This window comes from Capronia coronata, assembly GCF_000585585.1.
Source record: "Capronia coronata CBS 617.96 chromosome Unknown acBCG-supercont1.2, whole genome shotgun sequence".
NCBI classification, from domain to species: Eukaryota; Fungi; Ascomycota; class Eurotiomycetes; order Chaetothyriales; family Herpotrichiellaceae; genus Capronia; species Capronia coronata.
In genome coordinates this window covers 2,482,387-2,506,222 of record NW_006912894.1, presented here as the reverse complement: position 1 = coordinate 2,506,222, position 23,836 = coordinate 2,482,387, and the positions used below count along the sequence as shown (strand labels likewise).

The window sequence follows — 23,836 nt, the reverse complement described above, 5'->3', positions numbered from 1 at the left end:
AGAAGTGAAGGCATAGAGTCAGCATCACGAGAAGTACATGGTTTATGGGCAGCAGCTCGTGATAGAGGAAGGGATATGTTTTCAGTTCAAGGAACAAGACGATCATGTCACTCGGCAGCCTCGTTGTCTCTCATTGTACCAAGTGTAGATAGACAGATATACGTACCTGAGAGATGTTGCGTTGAGTGGTACGGCGTTTGTATTACTAAGCTACACGCTCTTTTTGCCGGTCGGTCGCGCTTACCCGGATTGGCATAGCGGCCCCTAAACCCAAATTCTTTGATTGCCTGATGACTTTTTTGGTCTCTTGGTCTCTTGGTCTCTGAAATCTACCGCCTCCCTCTTTCTACCACCACCACATCCACAAACCTCAGCTTCATCAAGTCTTCTCTTTGCATCTTCTGCCAGTTTTCCCTGCAGTCGATTGCTATTCTGCCCCGCCCCCTGCCGAAAATACTCGTGCCCTGAAAAAAACGTGAAAACCCCCCAATCCTCAGACGGAACCCTTGAGTCGTGCCGTAAGTCACCTGTTCCAAGCCTGCGCATCCTTTTTCACGAAGACCGCACGTCAACTGGACTTCCTACTGACGGCGATCATAGTGCTCCCGACTCCTGTTCACTTAATCCTTACTCAGTACCTTGTCCTCCACGCGCACCATTCCTGTCAGTACCTACCTCTTTTTTGGTCGATCTAAAAAAGAAAATCATCACACAAAAAGGTGAGCGCGATTCCTTTATCAGGCTTCAGCAAGCGAACAAAGCAACTCGCAACCGGCTGCCTAACCACAATTCCATTTCAAGCTCGACGGTGACTGACACATATCTACAGCAAACATGTCTGCAGCCGACGTGTCCACTACCTCTTCGGCCACCGGCCAAAACGGTGCTTCGGAAGCGCCTACCCAGAACGGCACCCCTGCGATCAACACCAACGTTGCGCAATCCGACGCTGGCAATGACAATGATGCCGCCACTCCGTACTCTGCTACTCCCAATAATGCAGCGCACTCCGCCTCCCTCTATGTCGGGGAGCTGGATCCCTCCGTCACCGAGGCGATGCTCTTCGAGCTGTTCTCGTCCATCGGCCAAGTCGCCTCCATCCGTGTCTGCCGTGATGCTGTCACTCGTCGCTCCCTCGGTTATGCCTACGTCAACTACAACAACACCGCTGATGGAGAAAGAGCCTTGGAAGATTTGAACTATACCAGCATCAAGGGTCGCCCTTGCCGCATCATGTGGTCTCAGCGTGATCCCGCGCTTCGCAAGACCGGTCAAGGCAATGTTTTCATCAAGAACCTGGATGCGGCCATCGACAACAAAGCCCTCCACGACACATTCACTCAGTTCGGTAACATTCTCAGCTGCAAGGTCGCCCAGGACGAGCTCGGAAACTCTAAAGGTTACGGGTTTGTCCACTATGAAACCGCCGAGGCGGCCAATTCAGCCATCAAGTCCGTCAATGGCATGTTGTTGAACGACAAGAAGGTCTTTGTCGGTCACCACATTGCTAAGCGCGATCGTCAGAGCAAGCTGGAAGAATTGAAGGCCAACTTCACCAATGTCTACATCAAAAACATTGACGAGTCTGTGACTGACGAGGAATTCACCGGGCTTTTCGAGCCCTACGGAGATGTTGTGTCTGCAACCATCACTCGGGATGAGAATGGTAAGAGCCGTGGCTTCGGTTTCGTCAACTTCGTTGATCACGAGGCGGCAGCCAAGGCCGTCGATGAGCTGAATGACAAGGAGTTCCACGGCAAGAACTTGTACGTTGGACGTGCCCAGAAGAAGCACGAGCGTGAAGAAGAGCTCCGCAAGCAGTATGAAGCTGCCCGCATGGAGAAGGCTTCCAAGTACCAGGGCGTCAATCTCTACATCAAGAACCTGACCGATGACGTCGACGACGAGAAGCTGCGCGACCTCTTCAGCGGCTATGGTACAATCACCTCGGCCAAGGTCATGCGCGACGCCGTCGAGCGTACCGCTTCTCCTGCGGATGACAAGGACAAGGAGAACAAGAAGGAAGAAACCCCCGAGGGTGATGCAGAGCAGAAGCCCGAATCTGATGAGAAGGAGGAATCCAAAGATGAGTCCAAGGAGTCCAAGGAGACCAAGGAGACGAAGAAAGACAACAAGACCCGGACCTTGGGTAAGAGCAAGGGTTTCGGCTTTGTGTGCTTCAGCAACCCAGATGAAGCTTCCAAGGCTGTCTCGGAAATGAACCAGAAGATGGTCAATGGCAAGCCTCTCTATGTTGCTCTCGCCCAACGCAAGGATGTTCGCAGAAATCAACTCGAGGCTAGTATCCAAGCACGGAACACCCTTCGCCAACAGCAACAAGCCGCCGCCGCCGGTATGCCTCAAGGTTACCTTCCGCCTGCCGTCTTCTATGGCCCGGGACAGCAGTTCCTCCCACCAGGAGCCCAGCGTGGCATGCCGTTTGCCGGTCAACCTGGTATGGTCATCCCTGGTATGCAAGGCGGTCGTGGACAATTCCCCGGTGGATTCCCACAACAGGGTCGTGGCATGCCTCAGGGTCAACAGCTGCCTCCCAACTTTGGACTGCCCGGACAGATGCCGTTCATGCAGAACCCTGCTCTTGTCAATGGCATGTACAATAACCCTCAAGCAATGGCCCAGATGCAAGGCCAGATGGGTCGTGGAGGTGGCGGCCGTGGTCAGATGCAAGGGATGCAGGGTATGCCTCCCAACATGCAGGGCATGGGCGGAATGCGTGGTGGACCAAACTTCCCACCAGGTGGCCGAGGTGGCATGCAGAACATCCCAGGTGGTCAAGGTGTTGGACGTATGCCTCCTCAGGGACGAGGGCAGATGATCCCCAACAGAGAGGAGGTCAACGCACCAAGCAGCCTCAACAACCTGGCGACCATGCCTCCTAGCCAACAGAAGCAGCTGCTCGGTGAGGCCATCTACCCGAAGATCCAGCAGATCCAACCAGAGCTTGCAGGCAAGATTACTGGTATGCTTTTGGAAATGGACAACTCTGAACTTGTGTCTTTGTGAGTTCTTCTGCCCCATCTTTTGATGAGTTGAAACTTTGACCGCTAACAATTTCATAGGGTCGATGATGATGCTGCCCTTCGCTCCAAGGTTGACGAGGCCCTTCGTGTCTACGATGATTACATGAAGAGCCGAAGTGAAGGCGCCCCCAACGGCACAAAAGAGGAGGAAGCGCCCAAGGCCGAGACTGCTGAGGCCACCGCCGCCTAAGCCCAACCCTCGTCCGCTTTTTCAAGTCTTTCGACAGAACATTTCTCCCAAATTGCATGTTCAGTGCATTCGTTTCAGGCGACATGCCTTTACTCAAAAGTTTTGATATGCAACATTGTCGAATCGCCTCTACACGGGGCTCGACATATGGAGCTGGGGCTTGGTGGAAATGGAGTGGCAGGCGAACGGCGTCTTAGCTTGAGGCTATCTATGGCTTGAACCTCTTTTATCCCTGGTGGTTGGGTGGTGATGAGCAGCTGGCTTTATTGTGTATGATAGACTGGGAATATGGTTCTTTCAGACTGCCCTCTATGCAGATAGGTGGGTATGGTAGCTACTCATTTTCCGGGATATCAATCCTCGTGAGTCTCGAGACACGGTTGCATGCCCTTCAACCTGCATAGATAGTTTTCTTCTAATACAACCACTCTACCATTTCCTTGTCCTCGTATCCAGTGAACTTCTAATTACAATGTCCCACCCAGTCTCGACCTGATCTCTCAGACGAACAGGCATTTCCCAGCCTTGTCCTTCACACGTAGATACCCCTGAGAATGGGGTCGCGAATACCAAGGCGCTGACGAGGCCGCTCTGATTGAGCTCACTGGACTCACATAGTTCTGTTCCCCTACATGGCGTTTTTTGTAGAGTACATCAACTGCGAGCATGGCCGGCCGAGTAGAGCTTGTTGACGAGAAAGACATTGACCCCAGGGGATAGCGTTGGTGGCTTTTCATGCGGTGCTCATATATAAGCAAGGCTGGCAACAGTATCTGCGAATGTCATCTGCCGTGACTGTTAAGCATAAAGAAGGAGACAAGCCAGGATCGGTTTCATGATCTGCCCCAGCTGCTCGCTCATCTTTGATTGACATCCTGCTTGAATGACAAGGCGAGCGGCCTCCTGGACAACGACGACGACAACGCTGCTGTACTGCAGCGGACTCCCCTGTTTTCTTTTCCTTTGTTGTGTTAGTCTTTGAAATCGTCAGGCGTTGAAGGTTCTTCTCAACAATCCCATGTTTGTTTACGCGAACGCGCTGCGCAGGCTGACTAGTTTTTCTTCACCTCTTCCGCGCACCACTTCCCTATCTCACCCTCATCACACAGATTGGAAACAGCGTCAAGGCATTCCAACGCGATTCGTATTCGCATTGATCATCACCTGTTAGCTTCCACATTCACCTTCGCGTTCTCGTACCCACATCTTCCTAATCCAGACCAATATTCACAGCGCGATGCAGAAGAGAGCCATGTCGCGAGTCACCAGCTCAGGCGAGTCTGAAGGCGAAGCGGAGCAAGGCCTCTTCTTCGCCTCGCCCTCACCGCCACCACTGCACTTGCCACGACAGACTCCTCAAGACAGCGTGCTGACCATGGTGGAAGAAGCGAACAAGACCAAAGCATTGGCCCCGCCTGTCGCGAACTTCATGACACGCAACAATGGTAACAAATTTGCCTTCCTCGGTCTCGTGCGTCGTCAGGTCGAGTTGATCAAGGCCCGCTCTCAAGATATTCGTGATGGCCAAGTCACCGTCTTTGACAAGGCACTTCTGCAGCTCAGCCAGGATGGACGCGAGCTGGATAGCCCTGTTGTCATACGGTTTTTTGCCGAACAGTTCTTGGGCATCAACATGGATCCGAGCGGACGGTCAGCGTCAGCTGTGGAAGCTAGTCGTGTCCTTGAACGTGCTGTCCAAGTTGGACGAGGAGTTAAGATGGAGCAGACTCTGATGAACAGACAGAACCAAGGCATGTATCCATCCCATCACCCACTGAACTGGAAATTGCATAAAGTGCAATAAAGGTTTCTGCCTCTGTGCGCAGCCCTGTGAACTCAGGTCATGGGTAGTGGCAACAACATATGCTGACGTGTATAATGTACAACAGGAGTCGGTGCCAGAGCACACAATGCAGGTCTATCTCCACAGAAACCCAAGGCCAAGGCCAAGCGCACACTAGGAGGAACATTGACACTCGGCGATGAAGGAGGAACACGCATGGGTCTAGACGTACCACTTACAGACACCGCTCACCTGAAAGACCCGCAGTTGGCACGTCTCTGGGCCATGTACTGCACAGCGAAACAAGACTTTGCGACCCGTTCGAACACCAACATTAGTCCTGAGGCATTGTTGCCAGCAGCCAAATTCCTTCGTGACACAGCTGAGAATACCATCCAGTATCTCAAAGACAAACGCATCGATCCGACCATGGAAACCGACCTGCATGCGACGTACAATATGGCCAAGGCGACCGTGGTTTCGCTCACCGGCGGAAAGAAACGCAAGTTCGACAGCATCAATCCAGAAGACACCAAGGACGCGCCACGTGGACCGAGCACGGGTGTAGACAACAGCATTGTTGCTGAGAGGAACCCCACAACACGACGACTGCCAGGATCGAGTTCCGGATCTGGTGGACCGGTCAACACATCAAGTGCGGCGGCGTACTCTGCTCGTGGCTCCGATCCGGCAAGTGACAACCGCATGGGACTGATACGTGGTGGTTACGCCCGTAGCAGCTCCGACTATGACAGACACTCTCACAACGAAGCCGCTGAGAGATCTTACGACCAGGCCGTGTATGCTAGACCACGAGAGGTGGACAGCTACCGCCCTAGTCGTCAGCGATCAGTCAGTCCACGTCAACGTCGCCGAGGAGCAGCGGGTGGTTCGCCATCTGAAAGACAGGACAGACTCGAAGCTGCCAGGATGAAGTCCATTGCAGACCGGGCTCGACCTGCTCATCTTCCGCCCATCCCGCTGCCACCTGCTTCTCCCCGTGGTCGTGGCCATAGTGGTATCCCTTTCGGCTATTCCCGTGCAGTGGACTCCTACCAGCCAGACAAGGAAGACAACCACAAAGACCACCCATACCGGGACAGACACCTCTAGGCAATCGGACAAAAGATCTGATGATCAATGAAGGAGAGAAGGGCGTTGGGGGTTTCGTCGGAGAATGGTTGGCGCTGTTGTTTGATTGATTAGTGCAGAGGCATCAGTCAACAGGAGGCAGGATTTGTCTTCAAGTGATGTTGCGTTGTTGCTGATGGTCGCAGGCAGGCAGGCAGGCGTGGTGTGGTGTTTGTGTACGTACGTGGCACGGTTGAGAAGAGAATTGCCTGGAAGGGTAAGCATGGATCAGGACAACCCCTATCTAGTTGTCCAGAAAGCTGTTCTGTCCATAGCCACAATGGATTGTATTGTATCGAGACGTAGATAGCTACTAGGTACCCAAGCAACATGTAGGTATCACATCACTTGTGTAAATGTGATTGACGCCCGTGCAATCAACACCTGTTTGTTTATGATTCAAGTTCACAACTTGAAGAGGCCGCCTGTGCCAAAAGCAAGCCTTACCTTATTTGGACAATAAAAATGCTGCTCTATTCAAGTAAAGTTATAGAAGCGGGTACTAGTAGTGATCTGTTAAAACAGCGTTACTTATCTCTAGGACGGCGCCATGGCCATGCTCGCCATTTATTACTGTTCTTCCCCTTCAAGTTTGTAGCACGACGTGATCAACTTTAAACAACCAACATCAATCGAGAGAGATCATCTACCCATCACAATTGAGATGGCAGTCTCCAGGGTGCCATGTCAGGGACTCCTGGCTAAGCTTCAAAGCATGCACCCTTGTTATGATTGGATGAAAAATATGTGCTCAAAGCGACTCCGCCCGTAGTTCTATCAGGTCGGAAATGTCAGATAATGTCAGCCTGCCAGGTTCCAGCAGCTGGAGTGTCGTTTCCTCAGTCCGCGGCGGATCTTTTGAAGGGATCGGATCCAAGGATTATGCAAACACTTCCATCCCCGTCTCCGGCACACTTCGCGACCCCTCAAAGCCAAAACCAAACCATGGATTTAAACTCAAAATCTTTGACTTTCCTTGGATTCCAGGGGATTGAAGCGGGATCGAAGGCTTCGAAGCTGGGTGGCACCCCTTTGCATACCGCCTATTTGAAGATTCAAGGCTACATTAGGTTCTATTAAGTAGGAATATTTCTTGCGGGGAGAAAAGGCGTCCATGGCATGTGAGATCTTGTTGCTGACACCCTCCTTCGGTTTCGTCCGACGTACACCACGCATCCTTTCCGTCACTCCTCAGCCCTACCGTGGTCAAGGTCAAGGTCAAGGTCAAAGTCATGCACGGTCTCAGTGTGGTTCAGGTACTAGTACTCGGCTTACCTCGACGCGCATCGAAGAATCGACGATCGAAGGCATGGGAGACTCCGATAACCTTGTCGAGGCTGGATCTACGGATCCGTAGGTTTGAGTTCCCCGGTCAATCTCACACCCTCAATATGGAAACCTTATGGTATTCTTTCTGGCTCATCGCTAAGAAGCTTCCACCGTCACAGGAACACTGACACTGACGTTGACGGCGATGACTGAACCAAAATCCGTCGGAAGCAAGAACAAGTATTAGCTGTCATTGCACGAGGCAAAAGGGTGCCATCCAGGAGAAAGGGGAAAGATACGTCTTGTGTATACGTATATCACGCTCGAAAAGATACGACCCAGCGAGAACGCAACAATACAACGACCGTCCAGGTATCGTTCAGGGACCACTGCAGTGTATACCACATGGCTCGTCGGAAAGTTCGAGGGGTCAAAAACTAAACCCCTAGGTCCATGTGGTGAACTGATGAACTTACCGGTATCTGTTAGGTACTGTACCTACATAGGTAGGTACCTTAGGGATGTATCGGACCTGTCATTCTGTTGCTCGGAGCATCAACGCCCTCAGCCTCTGGCAAGTTCCTCCTGCTCCGACTTCTGCATCGTGACGAAGATGAAGGTGCCTCAGGCAACTAAGGGGTACCTACCTATAGTACCTTGAGGTCAGTAGCGGGACCGCGCCGTAAGGTCTCAACTGAGAGTCTGTCTTACCTTCCCACGGAAAACAAATATCCCGCCAGGATAATCCCAACACCAAATCACCTCCGACCACGATCATCACATCTGTTGGTGAGTCAGCTCGGTGTCTTCCCCAGCGGACACCTTGATCCCAGGTACCATTTCCACAAGTCATGCAAAACAAAAAGGGTAGAACTAGAATAAATATGCTTTCGTGAACGAAGAACGAAGGACGAAGGACGAAGCTTAACCCACAGACATATCTTGGGTGGTAAATGAAAGCGAAACAAAACAAAACAACACCATACTACCGTAGGTAGACAATCAATCATTTGTTTCATGGCCACGGTAATTCATTTTGCTATCATTACACTCACTGCCTAGATGACTATCGCTCCAGCGCCAGCTACAAATCCAGCTTCGATGTACAAGCACAGCCAGAGTTCCAGTTCATCCTTTGGCCACCGATACCGAGGCAATCGACAACCTAGTACCTAGTAATCAAGCCGAAACGCCCCCGTATACGTACACGTAATTCCATCGTGGCCTTCGATAGACCCCTTTCCCTCAGATCATTATGTTTATCGCGGTGTCAAAAGACCAATGTTGCCTGATCGACCTGTCGACCCGCCAGCCAATTCAATACCCCTGTTTGGATCGAATTCGCAGGGAAAAAAACAAAACAAAAACATCCACAAAGATGCATAATCAATCAACTGCTGATTGAAAAGATCACAAGCCCTCGTGAGACACATGCGCCGGCAGAGATGCCCAATGGGTTTTGCCTTTGCAGGCCTTTGCCGCTGCGTGGCAGGTTGGCAGATGCCGTGAGAGATGGATGGTCTGGCCTGGCCTGATTGCTCTGCTCGTCTGTCACACCGCGGAGAATCTACCCGGGGCGTGGATTTGACACATCCGTGGTCTCAGTCCTTGATTCTGTGGGGTGCGAAATGAGCAGCAAGGTACGGTCGGCACTTCAGCAAAACAAAGCCATCGTCAAGTACAGCTAGGCGTACGCGTACAACCAGCTTTTCCCCGGGCTGCTTGCTATACGACATACGTGCAGGATTGATGGATGGGACTGAGTGCGTTGTGGGTATGGAGTCAACCATTGTTTTTTCATATTATTGAGTAACCTTGAAAAGCTGGCTGTGGAACACCGATAGAAGGTTTGGTAGACATCCGTGGCAAGCCGCAACCTTGCAGGCCATTCTGGTTAGGATCAACATCCCATGCCAGTTGGTAGAGAGATGCTTGCATGCAACATGCCAGTGCAGCCCAACTCATCAGCACCAAGAACCATTGACATTTTGCGCCACGCCACTCCCTGCCCGTGCGCACCACCATACTAGCAGGATGTCGTGCCATTGGAGGTGCTCGCTTGATTCTTCCGCTACTCCCTGAACTTTCAGCTGTCCCAACCGCACCGCCACATGCTGCGGGGGAAAATAAAACCTCCCAATATTGATTTCCATGGTAGCCGTCGAGGCCGTCTTTCAACCCCGCCATCGGCCGTTCAGTGGCAGCTCCTTTGGCGACCGTGCGGCATATTTGATTGAATGAATAGAATTGGATTGATCCATGCTTCGTGTCTGCACGGCATTGCTCCAGCAAAGGGGAAAAAACTTCTGAGGGGTATCTCGTTTTTGACAAACACAAGCTTCCTTCCCGGCTCAGGACGGATAATCTCTTGTGTCTGTCTAACCTGTCCGGAAGTTGGAAAAGCAAACGCACATGAATCGCTCAGGGATTAGGGTACCCAGACATAACAATATCGTACCGCCAATCCGCCCCCTCAGTCCGCTTGCACTGGTATCTGCAGTGGAGTTGTTACGTCAAACTCGGCAGAGCGTTCAAAATCAGGTAGTGGCGGGTTCAGTAGTTGATCTTGTGATGTACCGGACATGAAGTTGTCGGGAATGACAGGAAGGTCGCTGAAGGCCAGTGAAGGATAGTCGCCGAAGGTCTGCCCCGACATGGTTAGATGTTGGTTGAAGAAGTCGTTCTCTAGGCTGCTGAGGTGGGCGTGGATCTCCTCGGGAGCCTTGCAGCCTTCGCAGCTGGCGTGGGCCAGAAGAATAGAGTTCATCTGTTGAATCTCATCCTTCATCCGCATCACTTGATCCTTCAGGTACGCGTTCTGAACGGCCTTTTCGTGCGAATCCCGCTGCAGCTTCTCCGTCTTTTCCTTCTTATTGATGCGACACTTGGCGGCGGCGAGTCGGTTCTTCTCAAGCGACTGCCGTCTCTTCTGATCCTCTGCAGAATCACCCTCTTCACTGACAGAGGTTGAAGCTTTTCGAGAAGCTTTTCGTTTCCGCCCGACTGTGGTGCTGCTGCTGCTCGTGCCATCTGCGGTAGTGGCAGTAGACGCAGGCGCCGCTGTAGAGGTGGATGTTGCAGGATCCAGATCCTTGGAAGCGGTCTTGGTCCGCTTGCGACGCTCAGGGACTGTCGACTTGGGCGACAATTTCCCGTCAGATGCTGAGTCGGTACTGGCAGCGGAGTTTGATCTTGGAGGGGTCATTTGGCCATATCTGGAAAGCGCTCCGGTGCCGGTGGGAACATTCGTGTTGATGTACTTGTCAATCTCGTACGCGTCCGGGTTCAGCATACTGGGATCTGCGAAGGGCTTCGACTCGTCTTCGCGACCAAACTCTGGCCAATCGCTCATTGTGAGATCATTGGGCGGACTGTAGACCTGGAAGTTGTTGAGCGGTGTAGGCTTCAATTGAGGCGGATCGAATCCAAAGTCTTCTTCTGGTAGAGATCCAAAACTGAAGTCTCGAAGGGTGTAGCCGTCAAGGTCACTGATGCTACCGACGACGGACGGGGCCTCTGACTGAGAGACCAATGTACTAGACATTTTCTGGTCGACAACGCAAGAGGCGAGTTGTTTACCTTGCAGGATATGGCTGCGTGGATGACTGGGTGCGGTGTGGCTTGAGCGTGTCCAGAGTGTCCAGAGCGAGAGTCAAGGGGTGGCGGTGGGTTGAGTTGACAGAACCGATTGTGAGGCGGTCTCAATGGAATGTTTGTATCTTTTGGAAGGAGGGCTGGTTGAAGGAAGCAGAAGTACCGGTGCTCAGGATGGAGAAGATTCTGGTATTATGGGCAGCGGAAAACAGATGAGGATTGACATTGACGCCAGGGTGGGCCGGGTTTCACGTCCTGGTGTGCAACCTAGTCGCCAGCGGGTGGAGAGGGACAGGCACCGGCTGAAGCGAGAGATCTGTACCCGTACTGGATGGCAGGCTGGTGGACCGGAAGAGGAGGGGAGAACGGGGCGGATGTGTATTCCGGTGGAGTCTTCCTAGCATATGATCTTTCGGGTTTGTATGTACTATGTTGGCTAGAGGGAGCGAGGAGCGAGGCGCGAGGGAGCGAGGGAGAGCGGGAGGGATCTGAGCTGAGAAGTGGACAGACTAGCCGTGAGGTGGCAGCTGCGCAGCTGAAGGAGCAGATAGTGTTGGGTAGTGACAGATTCTCAAGAGCCAGAGGAATCGACTACTGGAATTGCGAGGACCAGGATTGGAGTGAAGGCGTTGGCGACGTGAAGTCGTTCAATGAAAGGTGAGCGGAAAAGGATTCAGCAACGGGTGAGGGACAAGGCGTTGCAAGGGTCCGAGAGCAGGTGGTGAGATGAGAGTACAACAGAGAACAACGTGAACCTCAGCTGTTGAATTCAATAATGTTGTCAATCGGGTTGTTTGCCTGCGCCCGTGGTATTTTCTCGTTGGCCAGGGAAGACTGCGGGGCACAAGGGTCAAAGATGCAGAGCGCGCAGGTTGATGCTGCTGCTGCTACTAGTGCTTCACCTGCTGCAGTGGTCTGCTAGTACCTGGCGGACACGTTATACGAGGTGCCAATGTGCTCTTGATCTTGCTCGGTGAAGACGTGCCAGTGCGCGCAGTCAATTGCCCTACTAGCACTACCTTACTAGTAAGTACCGTGCCTTCCCTGCGCCATCCATCTTCGGTAGTAGTGCTGAGGACAAAGCTACATTGAGACAGCAAAACTCCTAGGTACCTTATCAGCTAGTACTGTTTGTGTTGTAGTGGCATGTCACTGCTTCTCCCATGGTACCATGTCTGCAACAACTTTTGGCTCAGCCATCGACTGTTTCCACCCTCATCGACGGGCGCCTCCCTGTTGATCGGCCTTCACCATCGATGATCGAGCATCCACCCGTCTCCCCCACTAAGCGTCTCTTGGGCACTGAACCCCTCAGCCCCCCTGCCTCTCACTCCACCACCAACAATGGGCATTTCAAAGAGTGCCATGCCCACCCGCCTATCTTTTGCCTTTGAAGATTTCCTCCATCCTGCGACCTTTGTCTCTAGCCTCTACTTCGCCTGCGCCACCATCGGGAGACCGTTCCCGACCAATCAGAGTCTCTGCTTTCTCAGATCATGGCTGAACATTTCCGATCGCCTTCCCACTGCATCGCAGGTCTCCGTCGCCATCGAGTCCCATCGTCTGCCCCTAATTTCTCCCTCACCCAGTTTCAAACCGCTCAACTGGCGTCATCGGCTCCAGAGCGCCACCCAGGTTCCTCCATACCCGCCACACTTCTCCATCAGAGTTGTTGTTGTTGGTGTTGTTCTGAGGTGTTCGGGTGACGGAACTGGGCCCCCCTTGTCACTGAGGCTCTTTTGAAGAACCCAAACGTGGCTTCACACATGATAAAGCAGGGATCGCAAGGGAGACTGATTGGAACCAGCGACCGGCTTCTGGAAAACACGGTGGAAGAATAACACTAAAAGAGTACAGTGACCTGCGTGCGTGGTTCATGGCACTGCATTGACTCTCGCTATCTAATGGTCAGCACGGTGAGATGCACCTGGGCACGACACGATACTGCGCTGTGTACACAGGACAGGCACGGGTGTACCTTCTACTCTGTACAGAGTCTCTAGCCACATCTCAACATCCCCAGTGGCTACTACTATATCATAGCGATGTCATTGTGGAGGCCGCGACCCGCTCCCACCTGAAATGAAAACGATACAGAGTACATTCGCACATTTGATCTCTGCCGCTACGGCGAAACTATCCGCCCGCGACCTGTCCACCGGGCCACTGAGGGAAGTCGGACGCGTCAAGGCCCTGGCCGTACGCACTAGGACTGGGGTGGATATGCCAGTCTCACATTGCTAAGCGGGAACAGAAAGTATGACATCTTGCCCCCTCATATGCTGATCGCGATCGACTCTGGCCTCCCTCGGCTCATGGCTTCACCTGCGGTAAAATTGTGCCGGCCATCAGTCTCAGGGCTCCCATTCATGGTGCCTGTGAATTGACGCGCCATTTCACAGCAACGTGACGATCAATCCGACAAGCCCAACACCTGCAGCGCTCACTGCCAAAAGCCGCGCATCTACTTTTCCGGCGCCACTGTTGCTGTCCACGGAAGGTGTGGTGCTCCCACTCGTGGTCGTTGAAGGACCTCCCGATGAGGTGCCGCCGTGTGTCGAGGGCGATATTGCTGCTGTTGTCGACGCCGTAGATGCGCTGGGACTTGCACTCGCACTCGCACTTGCACTTGCCACTGCTCCTGAGCCGGGGCCAGCCGTGATCGTCACAGGCAAGAAGACTATATCAGTCGAAGAGAGGGTTGTGGTGACAGCGGTCGTGGTAATTTGAGTGTTGATGTCGTCGAGGGCAGTGGCCGTCAGCGCGGCTGAATCTCCTTGATCCGAATCAATCATGTACGCTGGCCCGACATAAGTTTCTTCACACGTTGCCGCGGTTGTCCCTGTCAGCGCGCACTCCAGCTCGACCGTCAATGATTCAAATGTTTCCTCCACGCGGAATGTCGACGGGCCGACGGTCACGGTAAGAGTATCGGCGAATCCGCAGTCGGTGTCATCCGTGCCGGTAGGACATGATACGGCTATGGTAGTCTTGGAGGCATCCTATTTCGGGAAGACACACGATTGTCAGCTCTTGTTTTGTCTTTCTCCCTGAATTCTCCTGCGTTCTCCTCGCAAGGCTGGCGGAACGTGGATTGTGAAAGGCTTACCGAGCTAACGATAGATCCCACGAGCTGTTGTTCATCCACATCTGGAAAGAAGATGCTGACCACGGAAGACTGCGCCGCCACCACGCCAGCGAGGATGACTGCCACCGCGGAGCTCTTCATGATGGCCATTCAAATTTGCTTCAATCGACGCGAGATAAAAGGGTGTATGACAAGAGCAATGCGCAGAACTCAACGAACGAATGACGAATGCCCACGCAAGGAATGCACAAATATTGATCGAAGGATGCAATGCCGCAACTATGCTAAAGAATGCGAGGATACCAAAGAAGGGAATGATGGATGGAATTTGAAGCAAACAAGGGAGAAAGGGTGGAGGACTGTCTGCTCTCCATACATGTACCTCTGGTTTGACTTTTCTTTCCCCCAGATGCCCCAGCCCCAAGGGGGGGAGATTACCCTGTCCCTTACAGCACCTACTACTACCTCCTGCCTCCTGGCGTCAAGCCCACTGGCGTCAAGCCCTCAGACAGGCTAATAGCGAGGGAGCCTGGACGCTGTTTTAGTGGTCTGTTTTTAGATTGTAACTGGTGGCTGCTGTCTTCTGTGTGCAGTGTCTGGCTGTCTCAAATCCTGCCTGCGCTGCCCATGGCCGACTAATAAAACAGTAGGAAGGAGGCCTAGGGGGCCCCTTAAAATAACCTGAAGTTCCAGTTGTTTGTTTCAGCCAAAATAGGCCGAAGCTTGGCAGGGCGCCTGAAGCTTACTCTAGTGCAACGCGCCACGTTCAAGTTTACCTGTTACATCTGTCCACTGCATGCCCTGGCAGTCGAGATGATACTATGATAAATATTCCCTTCCTGGGCAGACACTTGTTCTGGCCGTACTTACTACCCTATCATTCATCCATCGTCTCAGGGACCCGGAGAGAAAACTATGCGAACAAAAAAAAAAAGAGAAACCTGGACCTCGCGCCTCTAGTTTCATCAGCTGGAGCTACTGTTTGACGTTCAAGTTATCCGGGACCGAGTGACTGAATAATTAAGGGCTTGACCGCTCTCTTCACGATATGCAGTGGCAGCTCTTGAGTATAGGATGATCACCAACATCAGAAATTGGATTGATAGGAGAGTGAGTATACTACAGGGCAGGACAGGCAGGACAGGCAGGGATGCACTGCATGTCCTACTACTGGTGCCCGCGAAATGTACCCTGTACTCTAGTAGCACTACCTGAGTAAGTAGCAGGGACAGTGCAGTGACCGGGACCGCTCATGGGACTTCAAGGGTCACGGATACAGAGACAACAGACGTAAAGTACGTCCTCCTCCCCTGGGACTTGAGTACCACCAGGTAAGGGAGCTGAGCTCTGTTATGCCAGTGCGACGAGATCCATTATTCCCATCGGAGCTTCCCATGACCATCTAGATACCTTCTCCAACGACTTCTGTGCTCTTCCGAGGCTGTTGTTTCGATAGCTGATAGCTGGCTCTCAAGAGAGACTCAGACTCTCCTCATCTGCTTGAACAGAAAATGGTGTGCATACATCTTCCAGGGCGATCTCCACATATATTGGTTGGGGGTGGCTTGCCTTGCCTCGAACCACTACCACTGCGGCTTCCAATAGTCCCGTGCACGGGCATCATGTTACTATCAGAATACAAACGTACCACTCACACTTACTGACTAGGTACCTAGATACTAGACCACACCAGAGAAGAGAGACAGACCAAACAGACCAAGCAGACCACCCAGTAGTAGGGCGGAGTGCATCGGCTCGAGTGGGACGTGAATTCAGCCTCAACTTGGTCTGCCCTCGCTGCTACTGTTCTCTGCATGAGCCTCAGCTTCCAAGGTCACGATTTTCGTCAAAGTATCACCATGACCAGCCTGTCTCTCCTCACCACTCGCACACTTCTTCAACACCGTCTCCGCCCAGTCCTGGACCTGTGGGCAACTCCACCTGTGGCGTCGATCCCGGTCAATCATCCCCAATATCCCTTGCTCGACTAAGCTACCTATGCCTTCTGCGTGTCCTTCACTCTCGATCAGCTGTCCAAGTCCGGCCGGAACTTTCCCCTTCTGCAAGTCACGCAGGATGTGCAGTCGTTCCGAACTGGTCGTGCAACACCAGAGCATTTCCACCAGGGTGACTCCGAGCGCAAAGACGTCCAGTTTCTCATCGATCATGGTATGCGTCGACGCAGGCGGTCGATAGTACTCGGTGCCGACCGGCTTGTTGTGGTTCCTATCGTTCATGGTATCCGTCTTCTTGTTTCCGTCGTTGCTGATGTCGTGATCGTTGTCGTCTGACCTCTCTCCATCAAGCCCGTCCTCTCTGTGTCGGGCCAAGTCTGCAACGAGTCCGAAATCGCCAATGCGCGGGTTGACAAAATACGGTCTGGGGTCCGGACAGGCAGCGCAAGATCCCACATCATGGTATCCGTCCGGAACCAGGCCGGCGGTTGGGACATCCCAGCTCGAGAGGAAGATGTTGCTGGGCTTGATGTCCCGGTGCACCAGTCCTTTGGCATGTATGTACTGCAGTCCACACAGGATGCCCATCAGAATGCGTAGTGCAGGGACGAGATGGAAGCAATGTCTCCGCCTGAAACCGCCGGGTGCGCTCGTGGAGTTCGACGGCGGCGGTGCGAGATATTGTGCCAGGGTCATGGGATATACCGACATCTGAACGTGAAGCACGTAGACGGAATCGTCGATGTCCGCGTTTGTCGGTTCTGGCTGGACGCCGGGCCGTGAGATTCCGTCGGTGAAGATGTCGGAAGTCCGCGCTGACAGAGTGTCTGGCTCACTGTCCCTTCGGGACCATGTTGGCCGTTCGATAATGTCGTCGGCCTCTTGGACTGAAACGTGCGACGATGATGTTGAGGCACCGTCTGTGCCGAAGATAATCCCGTCGTCGAGGTCGTGACGGTGGTCACGCTCCAGCCTTTTAGGTCGTGGCTTCCTGGGGCTCGACGTCTCAGCGATGAGCCTTCGGCCTTGGATGGTGAGATTTGGGGTCTCGGGTCTGTAGGGACCTTCAGATATCCTTCTCGGCTCCTCGATCCACGTAGCATGGTATCGGACGACGTTATTATGTTCGAGCTGTGCCAGCGCCTGGACTTCCCGTAGCACGTTCTCCAACTCTTCGTGGCCTGATTCTCTATATCGCCTGGACAGTCGAGGACTCAGTGGTATCTTCTTCACGGCGTATTCCTTCTTGTCGAAGATGTTGTACGTGTGGTAGACGCGGCCGAATCCTCCTTTCCCCAATAATCGGAGCTGTTGGAAGCTTGAGTCGTAGTGGCTCTGGCGGAGTGGCGGTGCAGGAAAGGTCAAGTTCGAGTAGGGAGAAGAAAACTGGCTCTGACCTTCAGCTTGGAATAGAGACAGATTCGCCATCTGCTGCTGGACAGTGTCGGAGAATGGTCCCTGTTGTTGATGCGTGGAACGGGTAAGGGCAACGAGGTCGTCAGATGAAGGTAGTCGTTGCGTCTCTCCGTCAGTAACGACATTGGTAGCCTGCACACTGCTTAGAGCCAGACCTTCGATGCCGGCTAAGTACGCTGCTCGTATCTGCTGGTTGCCTGGGCTGTCGCGCGTACTTGACGGTGGTAGTAACCCACCAAGAGCGAGCGACTGGCTGACATGTTGATACAGCTGTCTTGCCAGAGGTTGGATTTCTGCTGACGATCTCGTAAAGCTGGTCGCCGGTCCCGCACTGTTCATCATCTCACATGCCCTGGTCTTTGCGAAGTCCTCCAGAAGAGCACTTAGGAGGTTGGTGCGGTGATGGTCGACGTTGGCAAAAGCCGCGCTCGATGAGACCTGTCCATCCTCGACAATCTCACTTCCTCGACTTGCTAGAGACTCTGTCGTTGCCGTCTCGCCTTGGTCCTCGGCAGCCTCCTCCAGCGGTTGATAGGAATCGTTGTCCTCCTCTGCTGATGGGCTATCTGCCGAACCTGAACTCGAACTGGTGTCGGTAGGACGCCGGAAGAAAGCAGACGACATGGGGCAAGAGATATCAGGAGCTTGTCGTGGTCCCTGTGTGCTGTGACGGATGTCTTCATTGCAAGATACGAGGTTGATGCTGTGAAGACCGGGGAAGACCAGGGCAGAGCCTTGTCATGCGGAGTTCAGTGCACTGCAGCTGCTCGGTTGAGATTCAGGAAAGATCTGAGGTGAAGCCCTCGGGGCCTTTCACTGTGGCCGCTTGGTCCAGTATGGCCGCAGCTTCTTTTTACCTGAGGCTGGAGATGATTGAACACCCTGCTTCATTGAAAGTTGTGCCTGTTCTTAGCTTGGCAGCGCTGACCACGATCATTTAATCTTTCACTTGGTCATGTAGCGCATTGAGAGAGTGAGCTTCCTTTTGCCAGCCCGATATCAGGCAGCTGTATGGAATGACATGAACGAGACAGCCTGCGGTTGCATGACCAGACAAGGCAAGATTAGGATCCCTCGAGGTCGTTGTTTCGTGCTAAAAGCGGCAAGAGACAGATACCGATAAAAAATATGTAAGTTGAAGAACATCTAGTACAGACTAGGACGGGGCGTCATAGTATGGAAGAATGAAGATACAAGACACCAATGGCCTGAATCAATTACACTCTTGCCTGTCAGGAATTGATGACTGTGGTATTGTCGAGGTAAAAAAGCGGTTGACGTTAAGATGGCTTTTCTTTGAGCCAAAGGAACACACCGTGCTATGGGATGCATTGACTACACCAAGGAGCTATTTCTTCAGTTCCATGCCTGAGACGCCTGTCCCGAAGTCATGCTCATCCATCATGCGTAGTCGTGGACATTCAGATCCTCGAAGTCATCCAGTAGTTCGTCCATATTGATTTCTGGCACTTCATCCTCGATACTTTCTCCAGTAGCCATACTCATCTCATCAGCCTCCTTTCTCTTCTGCTGTTGAGCCTTGTACAAGGCCAAAGTCTGTCTGAGCTCGGCGTCCTCTTCCACATCCCGCAAGAAGGTCTCATAGTCGGCTTCCATCCTGTCCTGATCGGCCTTCTTCGGAAGCAATTCACCCTCATCCTTGGCCAAGCGTCGGAGCTTCCAGCTTCTGGCCTTCGACTTCTTCTTCCGTGCGTAGAATTTCTTCACTAGAATGACATCGGGGATGGTTGATGAGAAGTTGTTGCTCTGTTCGAGTTCCTCAAAGTTGGCGTTGTTAAAGTTGGTGCCAGTGAGGTGATAGCCAAGCACAGAATCTCCCGCATGCAGCACCCCTCCGAGATGCGTCCTCACATAGTACGTCTTGTCGTTGACGCCCAGATCGGAAGCTCGTGCCACGGTGGCCTCGGCCCCGTGGAACCGGCCATTCTGGGTGCCCAGAGGTTCAATGTCGAGTACAACAAATTCCACAAGCTCTTGCATATCAGCCAGACTCTTGAAAGGCATTCTCCAGTATGTGTTTGAAGGTAAATCTGCCGTTTGCAGTGTGGTCGGGTCGAGAAGGTTGACAGAGGTACCTACTCTGTAGCACACTGCTAGGGGTGAAATATTGCCGATTGATTTGGCGAGTTTGATAGGAAGCGCAACCAAGTCGTCCTTGCAGATAGGAAGCAGTTCGCATGAGAAGGTAAACTTGTAGGATTTGGAGGACGTATGCACATCCGTGGAAATCAACTCCTGGGACTTCTTCACCTTGACCGGCGCCACGGAAGTAAGAAAGTCCACGAACTTTTCGGCGTGGTTACGCTGGGCAAAATAGAAATCCAGGCCGTCTTTGACTTCCTTGATGTTGATGGTCTCTTTATGCGCTTGATGCTTCAGGACCAGTTGTTCGAGGTACAAAAAGGTCCGCTTGTGTGGCACTTTCTGTCGGACTTGGACCGAGGCTCGCCAGGTGTTTGGGGTGTATGATTTGGCACATTCCGGACATTGTTGATAAGCGACAACGTACTCGACCTCGAAGGTTTGTTGAAGGATGGTGCCCTCAAAGGCTTCTTGCTGGACTGTGATTTTGACTTTGACACGTCGTGAATGGGGCTCTGTCCAAATAAAGCTGGCATCGATGATCCGAACTTTGTTGAGACCGCGGAGTTTTCGGAGACATAAGGCCAGCAGCTCTCGACTTTCTGGCGTTGCTGTCACCCATTGTGAGGGTGGACTCAACCATCGTTCACAATCCCGGCACATATGCAATACACCCTCCCGTTGAATTCCTTCCGATACATCGCAAGTCAGCTTGATGCAGTCATAGCACATTGCACCTGCCGAGGTCGTGCCATCTATGGGTGCGCCACAGTTACAGCAGAGGATTGTTGCCGCCTGTGGTTTGTGAAGGGAGGGAAGAGAGACCGGGGCGTCGAGATCCATCGACATGGCGGGAAAGATGGGCTGCAGCCCGAATTAAGTATGGGTTGAAGCGGCCAGTAAACCACCCACACGGTGATCGTAAGGTGATCGAAAGGGCAGGTATGAAGTGGTTGAAGACGAGAACCTCTGGCAGAAATCGTGAGTGATTGTTTCTTTAATGATTTATGAATTAATAAAGCAGAATTCGCCGCCTTACAAAAGTCGAAGGAAGTTGTTGTCAAGTTTTGCCTTTGGCTCTCGCCAAGGAAAAACAATGTTCCAGGCCTGAACACGTGAGCTAATATCATGTGAGATCACGTGCGTCGAGAACTCTCACAATTGCAGAGGAACAATCGCATGCCTCGGGCTCGTAGACTTTGCCCGAGGTTTGTCCTCCGCAGAACAACGAATCAAGCCAAATATTCCCGGGGCAAGACATCAGCAGGACCTAGGCAGAGAGTAGCGGCCACGCATGATTTTCCGTGCATGCCACTCCCTGCTTTCTCTTGGTCGTCATGAAGGCTTGCTGTGCAAGATACGCGGCCGCTCTCGTGGCTCCCAACACCGTTCCACGCACTGCTAGTTTCGCAACAAGATCTAGAGCTCAATTTATTTCTCGCAGTCTCGGCCGAAGAGCAGTAGGTAGCAACGTCGAACCAATCGTCGCCCAAGCTTATATGTTTGCAGATGTCTTCGACGCCAATCAGATATAGCGAATTCCCAAAGGAATTGCCTACGGACGATCCAGACGATGTTCTTTTCAACTCCTTGTACGGGGTGCGGACAATTGAATTGAACCGACCGAAAAAGCTCAATTCTCTCAATGGATCAATGGCAAGGAAAATCCTTCCCCGGTTAAGGGAGTGGGAAAAGTCACATCTCGCAAACATTGTCATCATCAGTGGAGCTGGTCCGAAGGCATTTTGTGCAGGTGGTGATGTGGCTGAACTTGCGCTACAAAACAAGCAAGGACCAGAGGGACAGAAGAAGTCGGCGGACTACTTCGCCCTCGAATACAAGCTGGACCATCTGATCGCAACGTATAGCAAGCCATATATTGCCGTCATGGATGGCATAACCATGGGCGGTGGTGTTGGGCTGTCAGTCCATGCTCCATTCCGGATTGCGACTGAGAAGACCGTTTTCGCTATGCCTGAGACGACGATTGGCTTCTTCCCCGATGTTGGCGGGAGTTTCTTCCTGCCTCGTCTGGACGGAGAAATTGGCACATACCTAGCTTTGACTTCTGAACGGCTGCACGGTGTACAAGCATTCTACGCCGGAGTGGCCACGCACTACATCGACAGCTCTGTCCTTGCACAAATGACATCGCGATTGTCTGAATTGGTTTTCAACGACCACGCAACCCTACAGCGACGACTTCAAATCATTGACTCCACCATATCTGAATTTGCCAGCACTCTGCCATCACCCGATTCCTACGAGTCTGCAAAACACGGCGATCTCAGCGGGGATCTGCGCGAGGCTATCGATCGAACTTTCAAATACGACACGGTGGAGGAGATTTTGAGCGCATTGCGGAAAGAGTCCGAATCGGCGGACCAGAAGCTCGCCGAATGGGCAAACGCGACCCAGAAGACTATTGCATTGAGGTCCCCCACCAGTCTCCGTGTCACCTTGCGCCAATTGAGGGAAGGTAGACAGTGGAACATCAGCGAGACTTTCGTTCGAGAGCACAAGATCGCCAGTAAATTCATGGCCCACCCGGATTTCGTCGAAGGCGTCACGGCCCGGTTGATCAACAAGCCTCCGACCAAGCCTCAATGGAAGCCTGCAACGTTGGCGGAAGTGTCAGAGACAGACGTGGATGAGTTTTTTGCGACACCTAGTGAAGAGGAGGCCTTGACTCTGGTCACACCATACGAGGGTGCACTCGATCAGCGGTATACAGAATATCCCCATGGGGTCTTTGCACTGCCCACGGAATCGGACATCCAAAATGTAGTCAGAAGCTATGGCAGACAAGGCTCGAAGAAAGTGGTTGAGGAAGTGCTCAAGAAATGGAACCACAAGGCTGGCGTGAAGGAGAAGGTTCAAGAAGTCCTTGCCCGGAAGACGGTATCGACGGACGGCAAGGCGATTTCGTGGAAGAGCAAAGGTGCTCACTTGTAGATGATACCACCAAGCAGAAGGGCTCTGTATATTGCTAGCCCTGATGATAGAAGAACAGAACAATTCAGAAAGACAGATCTCCTCCATGTTGCAATATAATTTTGGGTTCGCCGTTGGATCTTTCGGTCAACTTTGTGCTGCGTTGACCAGATTCAGATGCTTTCTCCAACTTGAACCGCGACCCAAAAAATTCTCCACATCATCCATCTTCATCTTCATCTTTGTTTTCGTCTCACCAGAGTCGTTCTTTTCCCCGGCTGAAGTAGATATTGTGTCGAATACATTCAGTTCCGCGCTCATTGTAGCGCACTTACCGACAGAATGTCGCTGACAAAGAGGAACGAATACCTCGACCATGGCCCATCTGATGAGTCTGACAACGACGCAGGCTACGACTCCGAGGCCGCAGAGGTTTCGAAGGCGGAGAGGGCGAGCAAGAGACGGAAGATAGAGCGTGAGAGTACGGACGATGAAGCAGACGAAGTCGAAGCCCCTAGAGTCACAGAAAGCTCTCCCTCTGGCTCGCGGCGGCAGCAACAGGGCGAGGAACGAGGCGTGGATAAATCAGAGAGCCCGGACGCCAAACCAAAACCCCAAGACGCTTCCTCCGACGCAGCCACAGCACAGACACCGAAGAAAAAGAAAGACAAGTCAAAAGGAAAAGAAAGCGTGCCTGGCGTGATATACCTATCCTCATTACCGCCGTACCTCAAACCCTCCGCGCTCCGCAATCTACTAGAACAACGCGGATTCGGTCCGATCAAGCGACTATTTCTCTCTCCCGCGAGCAAGCACAAATCGGGATCCAAGAAGAACTCACGCCGGCTGTACACCGAAGGATGGATTGAGTTCGCCTCCAAGAAGACGGCGCGGCTATGTGCAGAGACACTAAATACCCAGGTGGTAGGTGGCCGGAAAGGAGGATTCTACCACGACGATGTCTGGAATATGAAGTATCTGAAAGGCATGCGGTGGGAGGAGCTCATGGCCGGCATCAGAGAAGAGAAGAGAGAAGAAGAAGGACGAAGGGACGAAGAGAGGCGCATCATCGCCCGCGAGACGAAGAGATTCATCGAGGGTGTCGAGGAAGGGCGGAAGAGGGAAGGAATCAAGAGGAAGAGAGAGCTCAAGGGCGTCGGTCAGGATACGGCTACAGATGCGAAGAGGACGTGGAGACAGGCCGAAGTCAAGGGCAAGATTATGCCGCAGGAGAAGGAGACGGTCAGTGCCGAAGTCAAGGAGGTCTTGGGAAAGATCTTTTGACCACCTCACGGTCACATGAAATCCGTTACGGCTTGGGTGCTCATTACG

The 23,836-nt window shown here is 52.6% G+C and overlaps 9 protein-coding genes across 9 annotated transcripts; 5 read left to right on the top strand and 4 right to left on the bottom strand.

Annotated features, from left to right (window-relative positions):
- Nucleotides 1–834: 834 nt before the first annotated feature.
- On the top strand, nt 835–3,231 carry A1O1_02571 (uncharacterized protein; the record flags this gene model as incomplete). Its single annotated transcript, XM_007723482.1, has 2 exons — nt 835–3,020; nt 3,081–3,231. The coding sequence occupies 2 exons, from the start codon at nt 835–837 to the stop codon at nt 3,229–3,231; spliced, it is 2,337 nt and encodes a 778-aa protein (XP_007721672.1).
- Nucleotides 3,232–4,468: 1,237 nt separating this feature from the next.
- A1O1_02570 (uncharacterized protein) lies at nt 4,469–5,035 on the top strand (the record flags this gene model as incomplete). The annotated part of the gene is made up of 1 exon (XM_007723481.1): nt 4,469–5,035. The coding sequence occupies one exon, from the start codon at nt 4,469–4,471 to the stop codon at nt 5,033–5,035; it is 567 nt and encodes a 188-aa protein (XP_007721671.1).
- Nucleotides 5,036–5,299: 264 nt separating this feature from the next.
- Nucleotides 5,300–6,127, top strand: A1O1_02569 (uncharacterized protein; the record flags this gene model as incomplete). The annotated part of the gene is made up of 1 exon (XM_007723480.1): nt 5,300–6,127. The coding sequence occupies one exon, from the start codon at nt 5,300–5,302 to the stop codon at nt 6,125–6,127; it is 828 nt and encodes a 275-aa protein (XP_007721670.1).
- Nucleotides 6,128–9,887: 3,760 nt separating this feature from the next.
- On the bottom strand, nt 9,888–10,958 carry A1O1_02568 (uncharacterized protein; the record flags this gene model as incomplete). Its single annotated transcript, XM_007723479.1, has 1 exon — nt 9,888–10,958. The coding sequence occupies one exon, from the start codon at nt 10,956–10,958 to the stop codon at nt 9,888–9,890; it is 1,071 nt and encodes a 356-aa protein (XP_007721669.1).
- Nucleotides 10,959–13,404: 2,446 nt separating this feature from the next.
- A1O1_02567 (uncharacterized protein) lies at nt 13,405–14,237 on the bottom strand (the record flags this gene model as incomplete). Its single annotated transcript, XM_007723478.1, has 2 exons — nt 13,405–14,010; nt 14,118–14,237. The coding sequence occupies 2 exons, from the start codon at nt 14,235–14,237 to the stop codon at nt 13,405–13,407; spliced, it is 726 nt and encodes a 241-aa protein (XP_007721668.1).
- A 1,637-nt stretch (nt 14,238–15,874) lies between these two features.
- Nucleotides 15,875–18,091, bottom strand: A1O1_02566 (PEK protein kinase; the record flags this gene model as incomplete). The annotated part of the gene is made up of 1 exon (XM_007723477.1): nt 15,875–18,091. One exon carries the CDS (start codon nt 18,089–18,091, stop codon nt 15,875–15,877), a length of 2,217 nt encoding a protein of 738 aa, XP_007721667.1.
- Nucleotides 18,092–18,868: 777 nt separating this feature from the next.
- Nucleotides 18,869–20,419, bottom strand: A1O1_02565 (nonsense-mediated mRNA decay protein 3; the record flags this gene model as incomplete). Its single annotated transcript, XM_007723476.1, has 1 exon — nt 18,869–20,419. The coding sequence occupies one exon, from the start codon at nt 20,417–20,419 to the stop codon at nt 18,869–18,871; it is 1,551 nt and encodes a 516-aa protein (XP_007721666.1).
- A 660-nt stretch (nt 20,420–21,079) lies between these two features.
- On the top strand, nt 21,080–22,525 carry A1O1_02564 (uncharacterized protein; the record flags this gene model as incomplete). The annotated part of the gene is made up of 1 exon (XM_007723475.1): nt 21,080–22,525. The coding sequence occupies one exon, from the start codon at nt 21,080–21,082 to the stop codon at nt 22,523–22,525; it is 1,446 nt and encodes a 481-aa protein (XP_007721665.1).
- Nucleotides 22,526–22,846: 321 nt separating this feature from the next.
- Nucleotides 22,847–23,788, top strand: A1O1_02563 (uncharacterized protein; the record flags this gene model as incomplete). Its single annotated transcript, XM_007723474.1, has 1 exon — nt 22,847–23,788. The coding sequence occupies one exon, from the start codon at nt 22,847–22,849 to the stop codon at nt 23,786–23,788; it is 942 nt and encodes a 313-aa protein (XP_007721664.1).
- Between the last annotated feature and the right edge of the window lie 48 nt (nt 23,789–23,836).